Genomic DNA, 22,823 nt, shown 5'->3' with positions numbered 1-22,823 from the left:
GCATTTGGTAGTTTTTTCTTTCTGAATTATTGCCAAGGCAGACCATAAAGTTAAAAATTTTCTAGAATTTTGATAAGTTTTGTTATAATTTAATATTTCTTATAAAATATTGAATAAATAAATCAAACTTATGAATAATTACTAGTAAATATTTATTTATGAGGAATGATTTGGATAAAAATTGTTCAATTTTCTTTAAATGAGTGGGGCTCTTATACATTTTTGGTGCTACAATTAACAAATCAAGTTTTGCTGATCTATAATAAGTCATGTCTCTAAATATCTTTATGAAGAATAATAAGCAATGAGTATTCGTTATAATGTTTCTTTTAGATATATAGTAATACATTTTGTTTAGTAAAATACCTCTAAATCTTTTTCCCCCTCCATAATGTGTAAATTTTATTTAATTAATTAATTACTTTTAATGTGTAAATTTTAAATGGCTGTAGGATCCTGGTAGACTGAATAAAGATGAGTCTAGGAGGTATCTAAATCCCTTTAAATCTAATTAAATTACAAAATTGAGTTCATATTGAAGAATTTATTTTGATATTGATGGTTATATTTATGGTTTAAAAATGTCTTAGTGATTCTTAACATATGTTAAAAATATGTGAATTAAGACGTGTGACATTTTCTTTTTCATCCTGATGTGTTCTCCAATTTGTATCACAGCTACTTCTGATGACAGATGTTACAGATATGCAGATTGTGCCAGCTGTACTGCCAATACAAATGGGTGCCAGTGGTGCGATGACAAGAAATGCATTTCATCAAACAGTAACTGCAGTATGGTTAGTATTTATGGGTAAATGATGTTGTAGCTAACATGCTACTTCATAATCATTAGCTTACCATTTAGTACCACTGTACAAAATAGCACTTTCCTTATCAAGATATTTAGAATAGGGAAGGGGGAAGGGCAAAATAGGGGTATGAGATTAAGAGATACAAACTACTATGTATAAAATTGGTAAGCAACAAGGATATATTGCCCAGTACAGGGAGTTATAGCCGTTGTTTTGTAATAATGTTAAATGGAGTATATAATCTTTAAAAATGTTGAATCACTATGTTGTACACCTGAAGCTAATTCAATATGGTAAACCAACTATACTTCAAAAAAAAAAAGACATTTAGAAAATATGTAGGAAATCACCTACTTCTTGGTATGTTGTAAATTCAGCCTGTAGTTTCTTGCTCATATTTGTCAGTCTAGATTCCATTTTGAATCTGGAAACTTTTACTTCTTTTCATAAATAAGGTTGGGAAAACCCTTTCAAAAATTATTTTTAAGAAAAGACTGTAGGGCTTCCCTGGTGTCACAGTGGTTGAGAGTCTGCCTGCCAATGCAGGGGACACGGGTTCGTGCCCCGGTCCGGGAAGATCCCACATGCCGCGGAGCGGCTGGGCCCATGAGCCATGGCCAATGAGCCTGTGCGTCTGGAGCCTGTGCTCCGCAACGGGAGAGGCGACAACGGTGAGAGGCCCGCGTGCCGCAAAAAAAAACAAAAACAAAAATAGACTGTAGCTATAAACATTGTCTTCTGTGCTGATGAAAATAGGATTATATGAGGATTATATTATATAAGTAAGTCATTTCTGTGAGATTCTTGTCAGACATGAATTAATAGTGGTGTGGTTTAGGTTTTGTTTATACACTTTGTGTGCAAGTTTAATCTGAAGTATTGACAGTGGTAGTTTTCCTTTTATCTGTCTTTAGATCTTTGGTTCTCTGAGGCAATATTGTCCCCTGGAGGGACATTTGGCAATGCGCATTTTTTGGGTTGTCACAACTGTGGGGCTGCTACTGGCATCTACTATGGAGAAAGCTAGGGATGCTGCTAAACATCCTACAATGAATGAACAGCCCTCCCACAAGAAATAATTATCTGGCTCAAAATTTCACTAGTGATGAGGTTGAGAACCCTATTATAGATAAGAGTATTGAAAAAATTATAAAATTAGTATTGATGATAGATTAAAATGGATTAAGAGCAGCAAAAATTAACCTTTTAAGTGGGTAGCGTCAAAATGTCCCATATTTTTTGGAGGATGTCAACACGTTGAAGGAAAAAAATTTTAAAGTATTAACAATTATGTTTAGCAGGGTTAAAGATTCTCCTATTGGAGTATAGCTTAAATAACTAAGTAGTGTGCATACAGATTTTCACCTAAATACATATTATGTTTTCTTTTTCTGAATTTTTATTAATCAAGAAAACTGTCCACTTGTTTTTCAAGATACCAGGCAGAAGTAAAAGGTAAAGAAAAGGGAATTTGAAAACTAAGTAAAAAGTTTTTATTTTATCATCTAAAATTTTTCTTTAGTAACCAGTCATATTTCAAAATACTTAGTTGTATGATTCTATTCTAAAATAATATTTAAAACTTAAAATGAAGGAAAATATTGAATTATTGACTAATCAGATTGAACCCTTTTGTTTTCATACATATTGTGTTGGTGTATGCTTTTCAGTGATATGATATTGTGTTGGTGTATACTTTTCAGTGATATGAATTGCCGTAATGATAATAGATACCTCAATTTTATTTGAGTTTTAATGTTAATATGACATGACTCACTTTGAAAATTTGAATTACTTTTTTATACTTGCATAATATTCATCTAATGGGAGTTATATTAGTGAATAATGTGGAAGTAGGAGCTAAGTAAAATAAAATATAGGAATAAGGGACTAAAATGGAGAATGTTATTAGATAAAAATTGCAAGCAGGTTTTACTTAAAAATTTGTTTGGTAACAGTTAATTTGTGTTTAGACATTTACACTATATGAAAATACACATATCTCAAAATTTGTATTATGCAAATTGTTATCAAGTGTTCATTTTTAAAAGTGACCTTTTGCTTTAGAGTTTATTTTTGATAATGATGTGTTAACAAGGAAAGTACTGGGTGAGGTAGTATAAGTGAGCAGATGGTACTCACTTGTAATTTAGACTTTGATGTAACGTGTCTTTTGGACGGTTTTATCAGAATGTCTGATGATTAAGCTAAACCAAATGCTAATGGATACAGAAAGGTCTATGAGATTTTAGTGTAAATGAGGTCCGCTGAGATTCTATTTCATTATTTAGTCATATTTACTGCAAGTTGCATATTTTGTGCTCTAATAGCTCCAATAACCTTACTTCTTACAGATTTTCATTTTAAATTTACATCTAAATATATTAGGATGAAGATGAGTAGAGTAATGGTTATGCTTCATAGTCTGTTTACTAATGTGCATCTGGTTCATTAGGCCAAAAAATGCCAGCCATGTTTCAAAGTAACAGTCAGCTTTCTTCCATCATTGAATAAATTGGCCGTGTGTGTGACTGAAATATAATTTCATCTTTTGTACTGTTTCAGTATCAATAAATGATTATACTGTTCTTTTTTTTAAAAATAAATTTGTTTTTGGCTGCAGTGGGTCTTTGTTGCTGTGCGCGGGCTTTCTCTAGTTGCGGCGAGCAGTGGCTACTCTTTGTTGCGCTGTGTGTGCTTTTCAGTGCAGTGGCTTCTCGTTGCAGAGCATGGGCTCTGGGTGCACGGGCTTCAGTAGATGTGGCATGCAGGCTTATTAGTTGTGGCTCATGGGCTAAGAGCGCAGGCTCGGTAGTTGTGGTGCACGGGCTTAGTTGCTCCGTGGCACGTGGGATCTTCCTGGACCAAGGCTTGAACCTGTGTCCCCTGCATTGGCAGGAGGATTCTTAACCACTGCGCTACCAGGGAAATCCTGATTATACTGTTCTTAATGAAGAGCAGTTGAGTTATTTAGATGGTGACTCTGATGTTACCACTGTTATCCTAAAGACTGGCATTAAGCTGTTATTCTTTCTCTTATTCTAACATGTTGTTTAGCCATTCTCTTGTCTTTTTTATAGGTTATTTTATTTATCAGATGATTCAAGTAAATTTATTTTCAGTTAGTTGACTAATGTTTGAAACTATAATAATTGTATAGAATAATACTAAGATTTATATGCTATATGAGAACAAAAAGCTATGAATCATAAAAACAACATTAAGAAAATTTATATGTTCTTAATGAAAACGTGATGGTTGAATAAGAGTTGCAATGTAATTTGGGCTTTAAAAAATATATCTTCTGCGATTTTTTTAGGATGAATAAGATAAACATTAGTTTTTTTTTTTTTTTTTTTTTTTGCTGTACACGGGCCTCTCACTGTTGTGGCCTCACCCGTTGCGGAGCACAGGCTCCGAATGCGCAGGCTCAGCGGCCATGGCTCACGGGCCCAGCCGCTCCGCAGCATGTGGGATCTTCCCGGACTGGGGCACAAACCCATGTCCCCTGCATCAGCAGGCGGACTCTCAACCACTGTGCCACCAGGGAAGCCCCTATCTATGTACTTTTAATCTGTGACATTATAGTATATGCAGTTTGCTCTAAAGAAATTAACATCTTAGAAATGGAGGTGACCGCAATGTATTTTATGTTGGAAAGTATAGTAGTTTGTAAATAAATATTTGATGGGTAACATTTTAAAGTATATATCTAAGAGGATAAAAATTGCTTCAACCATTTTTATATATGGGCGAGTTATAAGCAAATTTTAACTGTTAAGTTTTTTGGTTGAAAAGAACTATTTAACACCCTTACATGAGAAAGCCTGAGGTAAGTATGTCTGCCTACTGAAATAAAAGGGGCCTCAGGGTGCAGCATGTGTTTTTTTCCTTTTTGTTTTTTTCTCAAAAAAGAGTAACAGGAGGAGTTGAGCCCAAAATTTTAGAATTTGATTTTCATTATCATAGATGCTAAAAATATTTTGTGAAATATTGAACCTTGGTATATGCAGGGAACTCACACCGAAGTTTCTATGTTGCTTTTTTTTTTTCTTTTTTAACCTTTAACCTCTTAGAGCTGGAATTAGTTGAAATATGATAGTTGTATAATAGGACTGATCAAAATGTAACTTTTGCAGGTTCTTTTCAACCTCCATTATGGAAATGTGACAGATACATACAGGAGAAACATCAATTAACCAAAGCCATTATATGTCTGTGGAAGTAAAATTAGTTTGAGTTATTGAGAAAATAATTTATCTTTTTAGATTTTATTGGATTTTGATAAAACATCTCTTTAAGTTTTCCTACTCATCATTTCTACTTCATTCCCAGGGGTCTGTATGATAGTTTTATTATGACTAGAAATCTTTCATGTGATCATTGAGAGAAATGACTTTGTGTATTGGCTTTATTTATTGAATTGGAAACCTGTTATCAGATTCAATAGAATAGGTTTTCATTACATGGCTTCTGTTTCAAATTGTGTAATTTGCACGTTTTTCCAGTAAGCACACATTCTAATTTGAAGAACTTTGTTCAAATAAAGAAAGGAGTAAGAGAAATTCAGTACAACTGGATTTGGTGTTAGAACTCTGTATTGTAAAGCTCACCAGGTGACTTATATATACACTGAAGTTTAAGGGTCATTGCTGTACAAAGGTGAAAAATAACATGCTTTATCTTTTAATTTTCTAGTCTGTGAAAAACTATACGAAATGTCATGTGAGAAATGAGCAGATTTGTAACAAACTTACCAGCTGTAAAAGCTGTTCACTAAACTTGAATTGCCAGTGGGATCAGAGACAACAAGAGTGCCAGGCTTTACCAGGTAAAGATTTCAATTTGGTAAATGAGTTTTATAGTCCACAGATGAATGCCATTATAGTAAAGAACGTTTAGTAAGAACATTCCATTTTCTAAAATTAAGTCAGTAGCAAATAAACAATAATATTGGAGTAATGATAGCAGTGTTTCTACAAGAAAAGTTTGTATGTTCATTTCTAATTCTTTTAAGATGTTCAAGGTTTCTCTTATTTATTATGCTATTGACTTGATCAGAATACTGTTCAATTAAAAAATTATGTCTTAAAAACAGAGAAAATAAAAAGTACTCAGACTATTATCCAAATCTAGCAGTGTTAAAATTTTAGCATATTGGATTTATTTTTTAAGTGCCCTTTATTTTTTAAATTTCAGGAACTGTTTTTTACTGACTGCTTTTTTATTACAAATTGAAACATTTATAATAATTGTTATATGATTTAATGAGAATCTAAGTTCTGCAAACCAGAGCAAAACTCATTTTATTTATTTTTTAAAAAATAATCAATTAATTAATTTATTAGGTTGTGCCAGGTCTTAGTTGTGGCAGGCAGGCTTCTTAGTTGTGGCTCGCCAGCTCCTTAGTTGTAGCATGTGAACTCTTAGTTGCGGCATGCATATGGGATCTAGTTCCTGGGCCCCCTGCATTGGAAGTGTGGGGTCTTAACACCTGTGCCACCAGGGAAGTCCCAAAACTCATTTTAAAAAGAAATTTCAATTTAATTTTTATAGCTAACACTCTTTTTAGTGGACCCTAAGTACTCTTTCTTTCAAATATGAAAGAGAAAATCAGAAAATTGAAAACTTGTATAGATATTTAACCAGTTCCATTTTCTTATTATACAGATAAGCTGAGACACACTGGTTATGTGACTTGCTTAAAAGTGCATGACTTGTAAATGGCAGAGGGGACTAGTAACTGGGAGTTCTATCTCTGTTCAGTTTTTTGCCTGTTTCTATACCATGATTTTTAAAAAATTCTTTCATAGAAAAATTTTCTGAATCTAGGTAGTTCTAGAAAGTGTTGGAAAATTCCATCACAGGATTTAAGTCTTTCTTATAGAAGTTCATGTAAGAAAATAAAAATTAGATTGCCATTAAAAGTACCATTGAGGTTTTGGAATTTTCTCTATGTACTGACTTTTGAAGCTTTTAAATAGTAATATATGCATGTGTGTTCACTTTGAGTAAATTAGAGAATATTAATTCAGCAGGCAGGATTTGAGAAGCATTAGTGATATGACACTAAACTTGAAAATAATGATTTCTAAGTGTTAAAATCTAAAAGTAACATGTAGATCAGTAAAAATACTTATAAAGTCTCTTTAAAAAGACAAAGAAAATGCTAGACTAAAATAAGATTTGACTGAAGGAATATATATGTTTAAAGGAATATTACTCAATAAGAAGGGAATTCGATTACCAGTGGAAATTTGGAAAAATAATAGTGAAGTTTTATTTGGTAGTACCCATCTCTTCATTGCTTGGGAAAATATTTTGGTTTGGTATAAGGGTTCTACTTGACCAGGCTATTATTTTGGAGAATAATAAATACAATAAAATATTTTATTACGTACTAACTTACCTTGTCCTGTGTTCATATTTACTAAGAACCAACTTGGTATATATATAGTTTGGTTTCCATTCAGCTTGTCTCAAGGAAGTGAATGCTCTAAATGGAGGGCCGAGTCTGTATAGTAGTTGCACTTTTCCATGAAAATTTGTGAATTGCATTTTTCCCGCTGATTTCATATAAAATTGGCAATTTGAATTTGTCTAACTAAACATTGAAAAAATTAAATGCTATCCTTTTAACTCTAAAGCTGAGTTGATGCTCAATACTACAGAAGCCTAAAACATCAAAACATTTGGTTCAGTGCTATAATTTAGTTTAGCCTCAAAGGCCCATGCATTGTTTGCATTTGTATGATTTATCAACCAGGTATTTTTGATCTTATAAAAAAAAGAGACAGGCAAAACTAATGTAAATCCTTCCTTGATTTAGTAAGGAAAGAAATAGCTGAAATTTAACAAAAACTTTTTCACTCTTTCCTTAAAGTGATTTGGTACTTTAGATTTCAGAAGACCAGGAAGATTGCTATATGTGTAGCCTGAAAATGAAAACAGATGTGTTTGAAACAGTCTTATTAAATGACTCCAGTTTATTGAGGGGTTACTGTGTTCCAAGCACCCTGTGTTATTTTCATTACCTAGTTTAACAGGACAGCAGTTATTAAAGAACCAGAGCACTATTATTAGTAAATAATACTAAGATATTATTTGCTTTTGTGATTCTCATTCTGTTATAGGTTTACTATGTAAATAGTTTTCCAAAGGCTACATAATATGTGATTCCAATAGATTGAATGTAGATGCAGATATGAGAATACAGTTATATTAAACCAATACTAAAGAGATTTGCAAAAATATTTATAAAACAATGCCACACTCTTCACTATTTTGTTTTTTGCAGACTATAATTAAAAAATTAAATATGTTATTTATTTTAAGTTGTTATATTTTCCCCAGCATTTTATTATGAAAAATTTCAAACATATAGAAAAACTGAAAGAATTGTAGAGAGGATACCCAATACCCTCACCCTAGATTCTATGATGCACATTTTGCTCTGCTTTATTCCTGATCTCTCTGCCTATCCATGCCCTATGCATTTATCAACCCATCTTAATTTTTTGATGCCAGGGACCTGATTTGAACTGTTCCTAAGGAGAAAATTTGATGGTACATCTTCTTCAAGCCTATAATGGCATAAAGGGACAAGACATCCCAGAAACTGGAAAAGTGTGTTTGTAATAAAAATTTAAATTATAATTTAAAATGAATAAATATATTTTTAAAAGATCAGTTTTTATTTTTAATATGGTCAAACCCAATAGATATAAAATGCATAAGGGAAAAAATATGTGGAGTTCTCAATAATTTTTAAGAGTTAAAGGGGTCTTGAGACCAAAATATTTGAGAATTGCTGCTTTATAATAATTCCATAAAGATTGTATTAATGCATCCAAGGCTGAAAGGGCAAGAGGCACTGATATATTTAGTGATGTGGAAACTAAAATGTAGTGAAACTTCATAGATTGGTGTGTTAATAAAACACTACAATGTTAATTAATGCACACTAGAGCATAACTTTATATTGTATTTATAAATCCATGTTTTAGAAAATAGACACTGTTTTAAGTTCAATTTGGACCCTAAGGATAAACCACTGTTACTGAATGGTATGTTTAAACTTTCGAAAGACCTGAATGACTGTGTAAAAATAAATACTAGAAAGCAAAGCTTATAGCTTCTTTACTATACGTAAATGAAATGAGACTTCTCGCCCCACAGTTATAATTAAAGAATCAAAGAACCCAGCTTATATTAAAACCGTACACCTGGGCTATGGAAATTAGATTTAGAGGACAATTAGCTACACTTGTAGGATAACTTTGAAATTGCTTTTGTTATGTGCTGGTTATTTTTCTATTAAAGTGATCTTGTATTATATAAATTGCACTTTGGGACATAAGTGCAGTAGTGATTTTACTTGCTGAGAAACCATATGCCAGTACACTAGGTTTGCACAGAAAACCTAACAGTCAACACATTTTAACAGATGTTATAGAGCCATAGCTTTTCTTATGTTTAAGAATTAAAGAAAAAATTAGGATCTTCTTATTCTTCATCAAACTATTAGACGAATTTAGTTTAGTATGTTATAGTGATATATTTAAATTTTTATTGTTAAAATTATTTAAACAAATACCGAAGTTGTATTAAGAATTCTGAAATAATTGAAAAATACACATGCTTTTTGGTAATCTAAAAATAAGGTATAATTTTTTTTTGACTAGCTCATCTTTGTGGAGAAGGATGGAATCATATTGGGGATGCTTGTCTTAGAATTAATTCCAGTAGAGAAAACTATGACAATGCAAAACTTTATTGCTATAATCTTAGTGGAAATCTTGCTTCATTAACAACCTTGAAAGAAGTAGAATTTGTACTGGATGAAATACAGAAGTATACGCAACAGGTAACACCTATACTTGTTTTTATTATGGAAATATGCTGATAATCCTGTAACCATTGGCAATGGTTCATTCTTTTTGTTTTTTAATACATGATTTTTACTAAATCATCGAAGTAAAAGTAGAACTGATTTCTTTGGTAATAAAGTTTTCTAAATTATTCATCTCATGGTTTGCTCAGTAAACCATTGCATTATCTTACCAAGAAGACATCTCATATGAATAAATATACTTTAAATATACTTTAAATATATAAAACTTGTGCATATAATTTAAGAATTTGTTTTGAAGTGTAATAATTTTGGGATGTCCCTTATAATTAGAACACTAGACCAACACATTGGCTATATTTGTATATATGTATCTTTGTGTGTGTGTTCTGTGGGTTAAGTTTTTGAATTATGCTATTTTCCTAGGTATAGATTTGCTTGAAATAATATACAAATAGTTAGCAGGACTTAAACCGATTTTTAAAGTACATGGGAGATTTGGAACATACAGCATTTGGGAACAGTTTCAATTTCCTAGAGAGTTGGTCCATAGAAAATGGAATATTTCCTTGGAAATAATTTCAAATATCATTTTATAAGAAATTTTTAATAGGAATTCACAGTATTTTCTGTTCTTGGGATGTTAAAATACAGTCAACTCTTAAGAACAGATTAAGTTGGAGATTTGGAAATAATTTACTAAATATTGTTTTGAAATATCTTATTTAGATTCTTACTTGAAATGTCTTGCGGACATTTTTAAAAATTGAGATATAGTTGACATGTTGTTTCAGGTAGACAACGTAATGATTTGATATTTGTAATATTGTGATATATATTGTTTTTGGATTTTTTTTTTAGGTTCCACATGTAAGTGAGATCATTTTCTTTCTCTGTCTGACTCATTTCACTTAGCATAATGCCCTCAAGAGCCATCCGTGTTGTCGCAAATGGCAAGATTTCAGTACCCTGTGATCTCACTTATGTGTTGAATTTAAAACAAAGAAACAAGCATACACACGAAAAAACAAAAAAACAAGCTCAAAGATACAAAGAACAGATTGGTAGTTGTCAGAGGCAAGGGTGAAGGGTGGGCAAAATGGGTGAAGGGGTTCAAAAGGTATAGACTTACAGTTATAAAATAAACAAGCCATGGGGCTGTAATTCATGGCATGGTGACTATAGGTAATAATACTGTATTATGTATTTGAAAGGTGCTAAGAGAGTGGATCTTAAAAATCCTCATCACAAGAAAACTGTGTATGGTGACAGATGTTAAGTAGACTTATGTGGTGATCATTCCACAATATATACAAATACTGAATCATTATTTTGTATACCTGAAACTAATATAATGTTATATGTCAATTATACGTCAATTAAAAAAAAAGAAAAAATATAATCAACTCTTAAGTTGTAGGAGATTTAGAAATAATTTACTAAATCTAATTTAAAATAACTTATTTAGCTCGTATACATACTTGAAATATACTAAGATAATATAAACTGTCATAGCATCATTGAAGATTTTTGTATTTTGTGTCAAAATAAAATTCGAACTCAATATAGATCAGGTAAGTGATAAAGCTAAACAATAATAAATACCTCAGATCTGAGGTGTGTACAAGATTTGGCCACTGTTTAAGATACACACACACACATAGACACCCTGTGGTAAATAATTCACAAAGTGGCACGATTTCTATACAAATAATGGAGATATGGCTATAATTCAACTATTGCTTTGAAAACTATATTAGATCTCAATGACTTTTTTTGACCTTAGGTTATGGCTTTTATTGGACCAGGGTCTGTTGGTGCTACAGAACTCCACTCTGCAGTGCAGTGGATATGGTTTTGGCTTGAAAACTTTTCAGAGCAAAGATTACCAATTGCTTGCTATTGAAACAGTTAAGTAATACTTCCTTGGTATAGCTGATTTTTAAGCAGCATCGAGGACAGCATATCAAAATGATTGAGAGTATGCAGTCTGGACATACTGCTTATCTCCACAGCTTAGTAGCAAGTTAACCTCCCCAGCTTATGTTCCTCATCTGTAAACTGGGATAGTAATCATAGCTATCTTATATGTTTATTGTGAGAAATAAATGAGGTATTGTATGTGAAGAGCATAGATAAATTTTATTTCTTAGTGTTTACTAAAGTTATCATTATTATTGTTTGCATTTTAAAGATTATTTTTGTATGTCTATTTCCACTACTGCTGTAACTACTATTTCCAAGAATCATTAATTAAATAATGAATTCTTAAGTAACTAAATGAATTTATTCGATGAATAGTTAATAATATTGATATTGACTGTAGAAAAATATTTGCCCCAGACTTGTGTTTTAATTTTTCCACTTTACAAAGCCTTCCTCCACTCACCCCCACTAATTATACTAGGACCTTTTCCTTCTTAAGATCATTTCTGATATATGCTAAAGAATAGGAATATATGTTACTGATTTTTCTTTTGCTAATAACAGGGGAACAAGCACCTGATTTTTAAAAAGTGATATAAGAACAGTTTTGTATAAATGTTAAAAAATTAGAGGGACTTAAACACATACTCTTTTGAAATGTTTGTATGAACATTCAGTTCATTATTACTGCCTGCCATAATTTTTGTGGTGGTATTAGTGTGTGTATTTCTCATGAGTATCGATACAGATAATTTAATTTCTAATGCCATTTTATATCTGTAGAGTCAAAGCCCTCCCCCCATTAATAAAATTGATAAATTTATTATACCCCCAGTTTTTATAAATATTCAAAAATTTTACGTGGATATCACATTGTGATACTTGGCTGTCAAACATTTGTTATATGCTTGATATTAATAGGGAAAAGAAAAACTATAATAATTAAATTTGTATGAAAAATTGATCTGTAAAACCATTTTTGTGTGAACTTAAGCTATATTTCTGGGAAGGATGGGCTAATCTTCATTCATTTAGTACAAATTTATTGAGCACCTTCATTGTACTTGGCAGTCTACTGCTTGCTGAGAATATAGAGATCAAAAACAATCACTGTTGTTAAAGAGCTTATGGGGGAGAAATACAAACACAGTTTTACCAAAGTGTGATAATTGCAATGATAGATGCACACAGGGTGGTGTATGAAGATAGAGGATGGATACCTGACCAGTAACGTGGACTTAAGGAGTTTCCTAGAGTAATGCTGTAGTTAATTATTGCAGGACTTTGAGTTGGCCAGCGGATGAAGATATTTGTAAGGAGGTCAGAGAAGTGCCTCTGTTTTTTTCTCTTAATTTGCCTTGTTTGAGAGCTACCAGCCTTGTGGTTGAGGATAAGATGCAAGTGGTGTCATCTAGAAGAGATCTATTGATTTTTTAAAAATATTTTAGAAAATATTGACAGGGTATTATTTGTAAAGTTTTTTTTTTTTTTTTTTTTTTTTTTTTTTTTTTTTTTTTGCGGAACGCGGGCCTCTCACCGCTGTGGCCTCTCCCGTTGCGGAGCACAGGCTCCGGACATACAGGCTCAGCGGCCATAGCTCACGGGCCCAGCCGCTCCGTGGCATGTGGGTTCCTCACGGACCGGGGCACGAACCCGTGTCCCCTGCATCGGCAGGCGGACTCTCAACCACTGCGCCACCAGGGAAGCCCGTAAAGTTTTATTTTTAGTCATACGGAGCATACAACATAATTTAAGATCTATTTATATTCTTGTACTACTAAGAGCTTCATTTCTTTAATTACAAAATTGAGACTCAGTTATCAATGAACATTTGGAAATTAGTTCTACTGAATAAGTATAACTTATAAAGAGCATCTTATTGGTAGATCCACATTCTTTGAGTTTTAGAAAGTACTAGTGTTTGGCATTTGAGCTCTGTTGCTTTTTTCCTTGTTTAAAATATATTATTTTTAGTTTTTACATTTTAACCTTGAAATATGCTGTTTTAGGAGTTTCATATTTCAAGATTTCTTATGTAAGTTGCTCATTTTTTCTTGCTTATGATTATGCAGTAGGTCTGTATTAGTTATCTATTTTATATATAGTAGTGTGTATATGCTTATGATTATAAGTCATAAAGATTAGACCAACAATTATTTCGGATGTGTGATGAACTTAGATTCAGTAGTTTGTGGCATAGCCTGCCCTGTAAATGAAGAATGTTTTATTTCATTAGAAATATGAGCTTTAGCAAAATTTTAAAGGTGGAATTTTCTGCAAGGTGACATTCCACTAAGCATATCTTTATATAAAATGAATTATATCCTGAGTCATTGCAGCTGTATAAACTTAAGGTAACCCTTCTGTAGCAAATAAAGATTGACAAATTCATGCACTTTAAACAGCTATCCTGGATCAAATGATCATTTACTTATCAGAAATGGCTAATGAAATGTTGCAATGATTTATGGTGTGCTGCAGTAAGTTTTCATAGTATAGTAATTTATCTTTCATTCTTCAACTGCCTGTCCAGTTCATTTACTGTGTAATAGTTACTTTAAATGTTTTATCAACTGCTTATTTTTCTGTTCCTCTCCTCTTCCTTTCAGATTCTTATGATGATTTAGAGAATAATATTTCATTTTAAATGACTTGTTTTTACTATAGATAGTTTGGAAATATAGGCAGAGTTGCTGTAATGTGAAGCACAGTCATTAATCTGAAATAGCTATGTTGGATTGATTCCTGCTGTTATTATCAAGAACTATAAAAATGTTACAGCTTTTTTGTTATCAAAATATCTTTGAGAATAAGTATGAAATATATGATGATCACAAGGCAAAGCAGCATGTGTATTTTTATAATTAGAAACATTATTTATTAAGCACTATCTCTGTCTCAGGAATTGGATGTTGGAAAATAAGCATCTCTGTTCTAATGGCCTTGCTTAGCAAAATTTGTTGACTACCTACTATGTGTACAGTACTCTACTAGGTGATATGAGATCTTCTGTTATAATGAATATTCATAATACTTTAATTTCATTTAAGAAATATTTGTTGAGCATTTTGTGAAAATTGTTATATTATACACTATAAATTTCTAGGTCTACGGGTTCTTTATAAGCTCTCTAGGACCATTTGTACAACATATTTAGAATAAATACTGGATTTATATATCTTATTTCTATATTGTTAAAGACTGAAGTGGAGGGACATATTTTTCTCTATCCTGACAGTAATGTAAAAAAAAAAAAAAAGATGATGTGGAGTTTTGAAACTACTTCACATTATAATATTATTAGCTTGGTAACTGAGAACATAAATTATTATTATGTATATTTAAGGTAGAAATGTTTAGGAATGATGTCAGCAAGGTGATAGAATGGGAGTTTGCAGCACTCATTCCCTCACAGAAACATTGATTTGAACAATCATTCATATACAAAATACCTTTACAAAAGCTAAGGAGTCCAGGTAAGAGATTATAGCACTGGGTTGGGGGCGGTGAGGGGAACACAGAAATAAGAAAACACTCATTGAAGATGGTAGAAAGGACAGTTTCACATTACCTGCATCATCCTTCCCCTAAGCCTGCACGGTACAGGAAGCATGGTGAGAAAGGGTGAGAAATACCCTCTGCAAAGGGGAAGGAGAACGAAATGAGCACCGATTTTGCTTTGGACCCTACTTCCAGGCCTGCTCTAGTGAACCCCGGTGCCTGGATGATCCCTGTGGACCCAGGCACCAGGCACATCCCAGTGCCAGCCACACTGGCTCCTGTGGCCTCAGGCTGCAGGCTGGCACCTGCAGACTCAGCCTCCAGGCTAGTCCCCCATATCCCTAGGCAACAGGAGACCTAGGATCCACACCCTCCCCATTAGACCCCAGCACTGGGCTGGCCTCTAGAGACCCAGGGTCAGGCTCATCCTAGTGGACCCAGGCTTCAGGCCCTCCCCTATGATCCCAGGTACCAGGCCCACCCCCATGGACTCAGGCATCAGATCTACCCCAAAGACTCAGGACCAGGCTTGCCCCAGTGGACCCTGGTACCAGGCTAGCCCCTGCAGCCTCATGACCATACTTGTTGGCCCAAGTCCCTGGCTTGCCCCAGCACCAGTCCATAGGATTCAGGCTCATGGCCTGATCCAGTGCCAAGTAAGCCCTGTGGATCCATGCTCCTGTGTGGCTCCCACAGTTCCAGGCTCCAAACTGGCCCATGGACCAGGCTGCAGGCTCACCACTTTGTACTCAGTTACCAGTCCTACCCCAGTGGATCCTTGTGCCAGACTGGCCCTTCAGACGTAGGATCCAGGCCTGCACCCACAGACTCAGGCTCCAGGCTTGCCCTCGTGGAAAAGAGAAAGCGGCAGAAAGCTCATTTAAACAAATAATGACAGGAAACTTCCCAAATATGGAGAGGGAAAAGAACATCCAGATCCATAAATCCCAAAGAACCTCAAATAGATTAAACATAAAGAGACTTTCACCAAGACACATTATAATAGCCCCAGATAAATCCAAGCATTTATGATCAATTGATGTTTGACAGAGGTGCCAAGAACACACGATGGGGAAAGGACAATCTCTTCAGTGAATAATGCTGGATATCCTTATGCAGAAGAATGGAAGTAGATCCTTATCTTACACCATATTAAAAAATCAATTCAAAATGGATTAAAGACTTACACACATTAAGACTCGAAACTGTAAAGCTACAAGAGGAAAACACGAGAAAAAATCTCGACATTGGTCAGGGCAATGATTTTTTGGATGTGACCCCAAAAGCACAGGCAACAAGAGCAAATATAGATAAATGAGATTGTGTCAAACTAGTAAGATTCTGCATAGCAAAGGAGATAATCAAGAGTGAAGAGACAGGGCTTCCCTGGTGGCACAGTGGTTAAGAATCCGCCTGCCAATGCAGGGGACACGGGTTCAAGCCCTGGTCCGGGATGATCCCACATGCCATGGAGCAACTAAGCCCGTGCACCACAGCTGCTGAGCCTGCGCTCTAGAGTTCATGAGCCACAACTACTGAGCTCACGTACCGCAACTACTGAAGCCCACATGCCTAGAGCCCATGCTCTGTAGCAAGAGAAGCCACCGCAATGAGAAGCCCGCACGTTGCAACGAAGAGTAGCCCCTGCTTGCTGCAACTAGAGAAAGCCTGCTCACAGCAACGAAGACCCAACATAGCCAAAAATAAATTTAAAAAAAAAAGAGTAAAGAGACAACCCATGGAATGGGAGAGAATGTTTGTAAACCATACATCTAATAAAGATTTAATGTCCAAAATATATAAACTCAAATAATTCAACAGAAAATAAATAACCCAGTTAAAAAATGGGCAAAGGACATAGATATTTTTCAAAGAAGACACAAAAATGGCCAGCCATATATATGATGAAAAACTCAACAGCAGTAATCATCAGAAAAATGCAAATCAAAACCAATTGAGATATCACCTCACACCTGTTAGAATGGCTGTTATCAAAAAGATAAGAGGTAACATATATTGGCAAAGATGAGAACAGGAACTCTTGTATACTGTTGGTGGGAATGTAAGCAGTGTAGTCAATTTGGAAAATGGTATGGAGTTTCCTCAAAAAATGAAATCTATCATATGACCCAGCAGTCCCATGTCTAGGTATATATCCAAAGGAAATTACATCAGTATCTTGAAGAGATATCTGCACTTCTGTGTTCATTGCAGCATTATTCACAATAGCCGAGCAATGGACACAACTGAAGTGTCCATCAATGGATATATGGATGTATAAAGAAAATATATATACATATGGGTATGTTAATTAGCTTGATTGTGGTAATCATTTCATAATGTGTACATATACCAAAAAAAATCATACACCTTATATAGGTATAATTTTCATTTGTCAGTTATACCTCAAGAAAGCTAGAAAAAATGAAAAATAAAATCTCAAAAAGAAAAGCATAACTCTAAAGCAGAAACAAGGAAAGAAAAAGAGGTATTCATAATCTAAAAAATTTTGTAAAGAGAGTACCTTGGACCAAGAATATGTCATTATTTTTTCAGTCTCATTAGAATAATATATTTTAAAATTGAGTAATAATTAAAATAAGGTATATAAATACAGCATATATTTTGTTTTTAAGCTTCTTTTGAAATATTATTGAGAGCACTAGAAAGTTTAGTTTGATGGCATTTGTCAACCTCTGTTAATTAAATTTAGGCACCAGGGTCAAAGATTTTATTAGTTTTCTTGATCTCTTTAATAATGAAAGTAGATGACATTAATTTATCTAAAACTGTGCTAAAGTCCTTGTGTACCAGTAGAGGTCTAAACTAGGAGGGAGGCCCTTCTTCTTCCTAGTCCTTTGTGAACCTGTTGTGAAGTCTTCACTCAGCCTTCATATACTGTTCATTGATTTTGTTTTCTATTTTCTCACAGTGCATATAATGTCAATTTAGCTTTAGAGTCTCAACTCCACAACTGATTAGATTGGTAATAACAGTAGTAATAGTAGCTGCAGCAGAAGTAGCAGTAACAGTAGCAGCAACACAATATGTTTTTTTTAAATGATCTTCCCTCATAAGAGAGGTATTTATATCAGATATCACCATTTTATAGAAGAGGAAACTGAGGTTCACGAGGGCTAAAGAAATGACCCCAGTCATGTCACTAAACACAAAATATGTTTTAAACATAGTGTTCTATTATACATCATTCTCCAAGATGTGCTGGAATTGTTAATTATCCTTCGTACTCGAAGTCCTTAGAAAGGCAGTTCTATATATATTCAAATGTACTTTTTAATGATAATGAACTGTTTGCTAAGGAATATGATGCAGGATTTTTACATCTCACTTTTTAAAAATGTCCCTTTTGCTATTGTTTACAGAAAGTATCACCTTGGGTAGGCTTACGCAAGATCAATATATCCTACTGGGGATGGGAAGACATGTCACCATTTACAAACACAACACTACAGTGGCTTCCTGGTGAACCCAATGATTCTGGGTTCTGTGCGTATCTAGAAAGGGCAGCAGTGGCAGGCTTAAAAGCTAATCCCTGTACCTCTATGGCAGATGGTCTTGTCTGTGAAAAACCTGTTGGTAAGTAGTCCAGTAAACTAGTATTCTTTAAAAATATGTTTCCAACCCTTCTTCCCACTACCCTCTTCCATGGTGTGATGCTATGTAGGCCTGAAGTAACTTTCACCATCTTTTTATGATGCTGATTTCAATGTATATTTTATCTTTATTCACATTCCCCACTTACTATTAGTGACCTCAGCCTTAACTTATGAAAACATCAAAATTGTATTGTTTTATACAATCTTTATTTCTTGGTTAAAATAGTGAGATTATGAACATATGGTTGTAGTTACAGTATAGTAATAATATGTTCTTAATATTTTAATGTGTTTTACTTTTATAATAATAGTCTTTGTAAGAAAGATTTATCATTAAGATCAACAACTAATTTAGAATCATTTTAATCTTACAGATCTATTATTTCAGTTGGCAAATGAAGAGAAACATGGCTGTTCCAACTTTTGAAATGGGTTTTTGTTAAGTGAGAAAGGAATATTGAATTCTTTTCTCTTTTTTTAAATACTATATTTTGTATTGCAGAAGAATATACATAACATAAAATTTATAATTTTAACCATTTTTCCCTTCAGTGTTTTTGAGATATAATTGACTTTTTAAAGCATTTTTTAAGTATAGAGTTCACTGTCAGTAAGCATATCCACATTGTTGTTAATCTATCAACACTATCCATCTCCAGAACTTTTTCATCTTCCCAAACTGAAACTCCATATCCATTACACAATAACTCCCCACTCATGCCTCCTCCAGCCCCTGACAGCCACCTTCTACTTCCTGTCTCTATGAGTTTGACTGCTCTAAGTATCTCATATAAGTGGAATCATAAGGTGTTTGTCCATTTGTGTCTGGCTTATTTCTCTTAGCATAATGTCTTCAAAGTTCACCCATGTTGTAACATATGTCAGAATTTCATTCCTGTTTAAACATGAATAATTTTCCATTGTATGTATATACCACATTTTGTTTATCCATTCATATATTGGTGGACACTTGTTGCTTCCACCTACTGACTATTGTCAATAATAATGCTATGAACATGGGTGTACAAATATCTGTTCCAGTTCCTGCTTTCATGTCTTTTGGGTATGTAGCCAGAAGTGGAATTGCTGTATCATATAGTAATTCCGTGTTTAATTTTTTGAGGAATTGCCATACTGTTTGCTATGGCAGCTTCACCATTTTAACATTTCCACAGTAGTGTACAGGCTTCCAATTTCTCCACATCCTTGCCAACATTTAAAAAAATAGTCATCCTAACAGGTGTGATAAATATTATATTTTATGTAAAAATTTTATAGTAAACTGTTTTATTTTTATTGTTTGTTGCTTTGATAAGGTATGGAATGTTTATAGAATTATGGCTAGCTAGAAAAGTAAATAATGTTAGTGTACATAATATTTAGCCAATGGATAGAAAAAACTAGGTCATGTATTACATTTCTATTTAAAAAATTTTAAATTATACAATTTTATGTATTTTGTAAATGATTAAAAATTCCCAAGGTATTATAAATTTCAAATTAGATAATAAATTTAAGAAGTATTGACATGTCATCTTCATTCTCATTTACCTTATCATACAATTTTTACTCTAATTTTTATCCCACACTTGGCTTAATTGAAACATTCCCTAAACAACAAAGTGAACGAACCTCGTATACTTGTGTTAGAAAGCAGGTAACAAATAAAATAATTATATTTGCTGATCTATTCCAGTTAGTCCAAATCAAAATGCAAGGCCTTGCAAAAAGCCATGCTCTTTAAGGACGTCGTGTTCCAACTGTACCAGCAACGGCATGGAGTGTATGTGGTGCAGCAGCACGAAGCGATGCGTTGACTCGAATGCTTACATAATCTCTTTTCCATATGGACAGTGTCTGGAGTGGCAGACTGCCACCTGCTCTCGTAAGTATTTCTCTAGAGTCCATTTTTGTTTAACTGCAACATAAATCACGTTTCTGTGATGGACAGAGAAATTGAACATTTGAGGGAGTTTAAAAAAATGAGAAAAAATATTGTCACTAGTTACAATTAAAAATCGCTAGTTACAAGTAAAAGCTAGTTTTAAAACCTCTTAATGCTGTAAGCCCCTGATTTACATTATACCATCATTTTGAATTCCCCTAAGTATATTACCCTGCTATGAGCATTTTGCCACACTTATGTTCCCCTGAACTCTGAGCGTGTGTTGAAAACAGAGTAACACTTCATGAAAGTGCTCACTTCAGAAGGATCGCATTGCTTCGTTGTGCTTTAGTGTCCTTTAATCTAGCACAGTTCCTGTGTCGTCCTTTTTTATAACTGTGATTTTTTTTTTTTTTAAAGAACCTACACCAGTTGTTTTGTAGGTTTCCCAACTTGGATTTGTCTAATTGTTTCCTCATGATTAGATTAAAAGTTAAGTATTTTTTGGCAAGGGTGTATCAGTGGCGGTATATTTGCTACAAGTGCAAGATGTATAATCTTGGCGTCACATGGGAAGTTGTGTCACCAGGCCAGTATTGAACTTACTGTGGGTTGTGCTTCAGGGGAAGACCCTGACTCTTGCTGGTCTCATGTTTTATAAGGACTATAGAATGAGGAAGCACCTGACTGTCTGTGTTACTTGGTACTGTGTAGTTATGAGGCAGCATGGTCATCCAGTTATAAGCCCTTCTTGCTCAGATGAGTGCCCTCATTTAGAGGCAGCTGCTTAAGCCAATACAGGTGGAGACTCACTGTCTCTTCCAGACCTTACATTACTCCCAGGGAGGATGTTTCCTTCCCCTAGGGACCCAACCAAATCCATATTTGTTCCATATCGGGCACCAGTGTTGCTTGAAGAGCTGGGACAAAGTGGTAATTGCCACAGTGTAGGCTAGAACTTGCAGGCTGTAGTTGTTGTGTGCATTTATTCTTCCAGGCTCTTGGCGTCAAGTGGAGAGGTGTTCCTGGGATGGGTATGGCTGGACCTGTTATGGGTTGAGCTCCCTGTTGCTATCCCATTTTAGGAATTTTGGTAAGGAATGGGGATGTACATGATCAAGTGTGTGACAAGGGGGTGTTGCAGGCATAAAATTGTCTTGCTAGCACAGAAAACGTCTTATAACTAGGAGCCAGCTGCTGAGGAAGGTTGAAATACCAGTCCTGGAGACTTGTGGGGAGGTGAGACATTGCTCAGCCTCTCCTGCCTTGATTGTTGTGTTTGTTTCACAAAAGATTATATACGTATGACCCATTTAGATAAAGTTGAAAATAGGCAAAACTATGCTATATTGTTTAGGAGTGAATTTTTTAGGTAGAATTGTAGGGTAAGGTAAAAAGTTACTCTTATAAATGTCAGATAGTGGATGCTGCTGGAAAAGATTAGGGGTGCTGATTAGGAAAAGGGTACAAAGGAGGCAATGTTCTGCTTCTAGGCTGCATGCAGGTACAGAGTATTCATTTAAAATAATTTATTAGTATCACATTTTTCTTTATGTACTTCTATGTATGTGTGTTATATTTCACAATGCAAAAAGGCTAAAAGGTAGGGAAAAAGGAACTTGGAAAGTCTCCAAGCTCTTAAACTTTTAAGAACTTTCTAAAAATTATTTAGAGTTCAGTCTAAGTTGTCTTCTCCATTCACAAATCTTTCTTATATTCCATTCTTTTCATTAGTTCATCTTCTGGAAAATAGTCTTAAGTAATTCTTTCCAAATAAATTTGTGGCTAGTAAACTTTTTGAGTCTAAAAGTGTCTAAAAGTGCATTTTTCATGTTCACTTGAATGATAAAATGCCTGGGTGTGGAGTTCTAAATAAATTGTTTCCTTAGAAGGTCTAGCATTCAGTGTTGTGGATGGAATTTTCATGCCAATCTAATTTTCATTCTTTTGTGGGACTTCTTTTTTTTCCCCTTTCTTTTAAGACTATTCTCTTTATCCTTGGCATTCAAAATTTTGCAGTTTATTTGAATTCAGTTTTACAGTAGTTGATGTGGATTTCAAAAATGGATTCTCATTCGCTCTTCATTTGGAGAGTAGTTTTCCATCATCTGCTAAAAATGTTCCTTAATGTCAAATTATTTGTTTTCTTCTATTTACTCTTATTGGAAATCTTAAAATAGTCATTGAAATTTTTGGATATGTATCATTATCTTTTGTTTTTGCCATTTTTT

General features: G+C 33.9%; 1 protein-coding gene across 1 annotated transcript in view; it reads left to right on the top strand.

The window, feature by feature from the left end:
* The window catches only part of ATRNL1 (attractin like 1), a 696,121-nt gene that overhangs the window by 147,025 nt on the left and 526,273 nt on the right, over positions 1–22,823 (top strand). Inside the window, exons 13-17 of the mRNA XM_081236563.1 lie at positions 679–797; positions 5,511–5,643; positions 9,497–9,678; positions 18,474–18,687; positions 20,404–20,592. Coding sequence (XP_081092689.1) covers positions 679–797; positions 5,511–5,643; positions 9,497–9,678; positions 18,474–18,687; positions 20,404–20,592 — 837 coding nt within the window. The remainder of the gene's footprint in view (positions 1–678; positions 798–5,510; positions 5,644–9,496; positions 9,679–18,473; positions 18,688–20,403; positions 20,593–22,823) is intronic.

The sequence above is a fragment of the Mesoplodon bidens genome (genome assembly GCF_964165515.1).
Source record: "Mesoplodon bidens genome assembly, chromosome: 1".
Classification (NCBI taxonomy): Eukaryota; Metazoa; Chordata; class Mammalia; order Artiodactyla; family Ziphiidae; genus Mesoplodon; species Mesoplodon bidens.
Note: the sequence above shows the minus strand (reverse complement) of the source record. Positions and strands in the feature narration are given on the sequence as shown.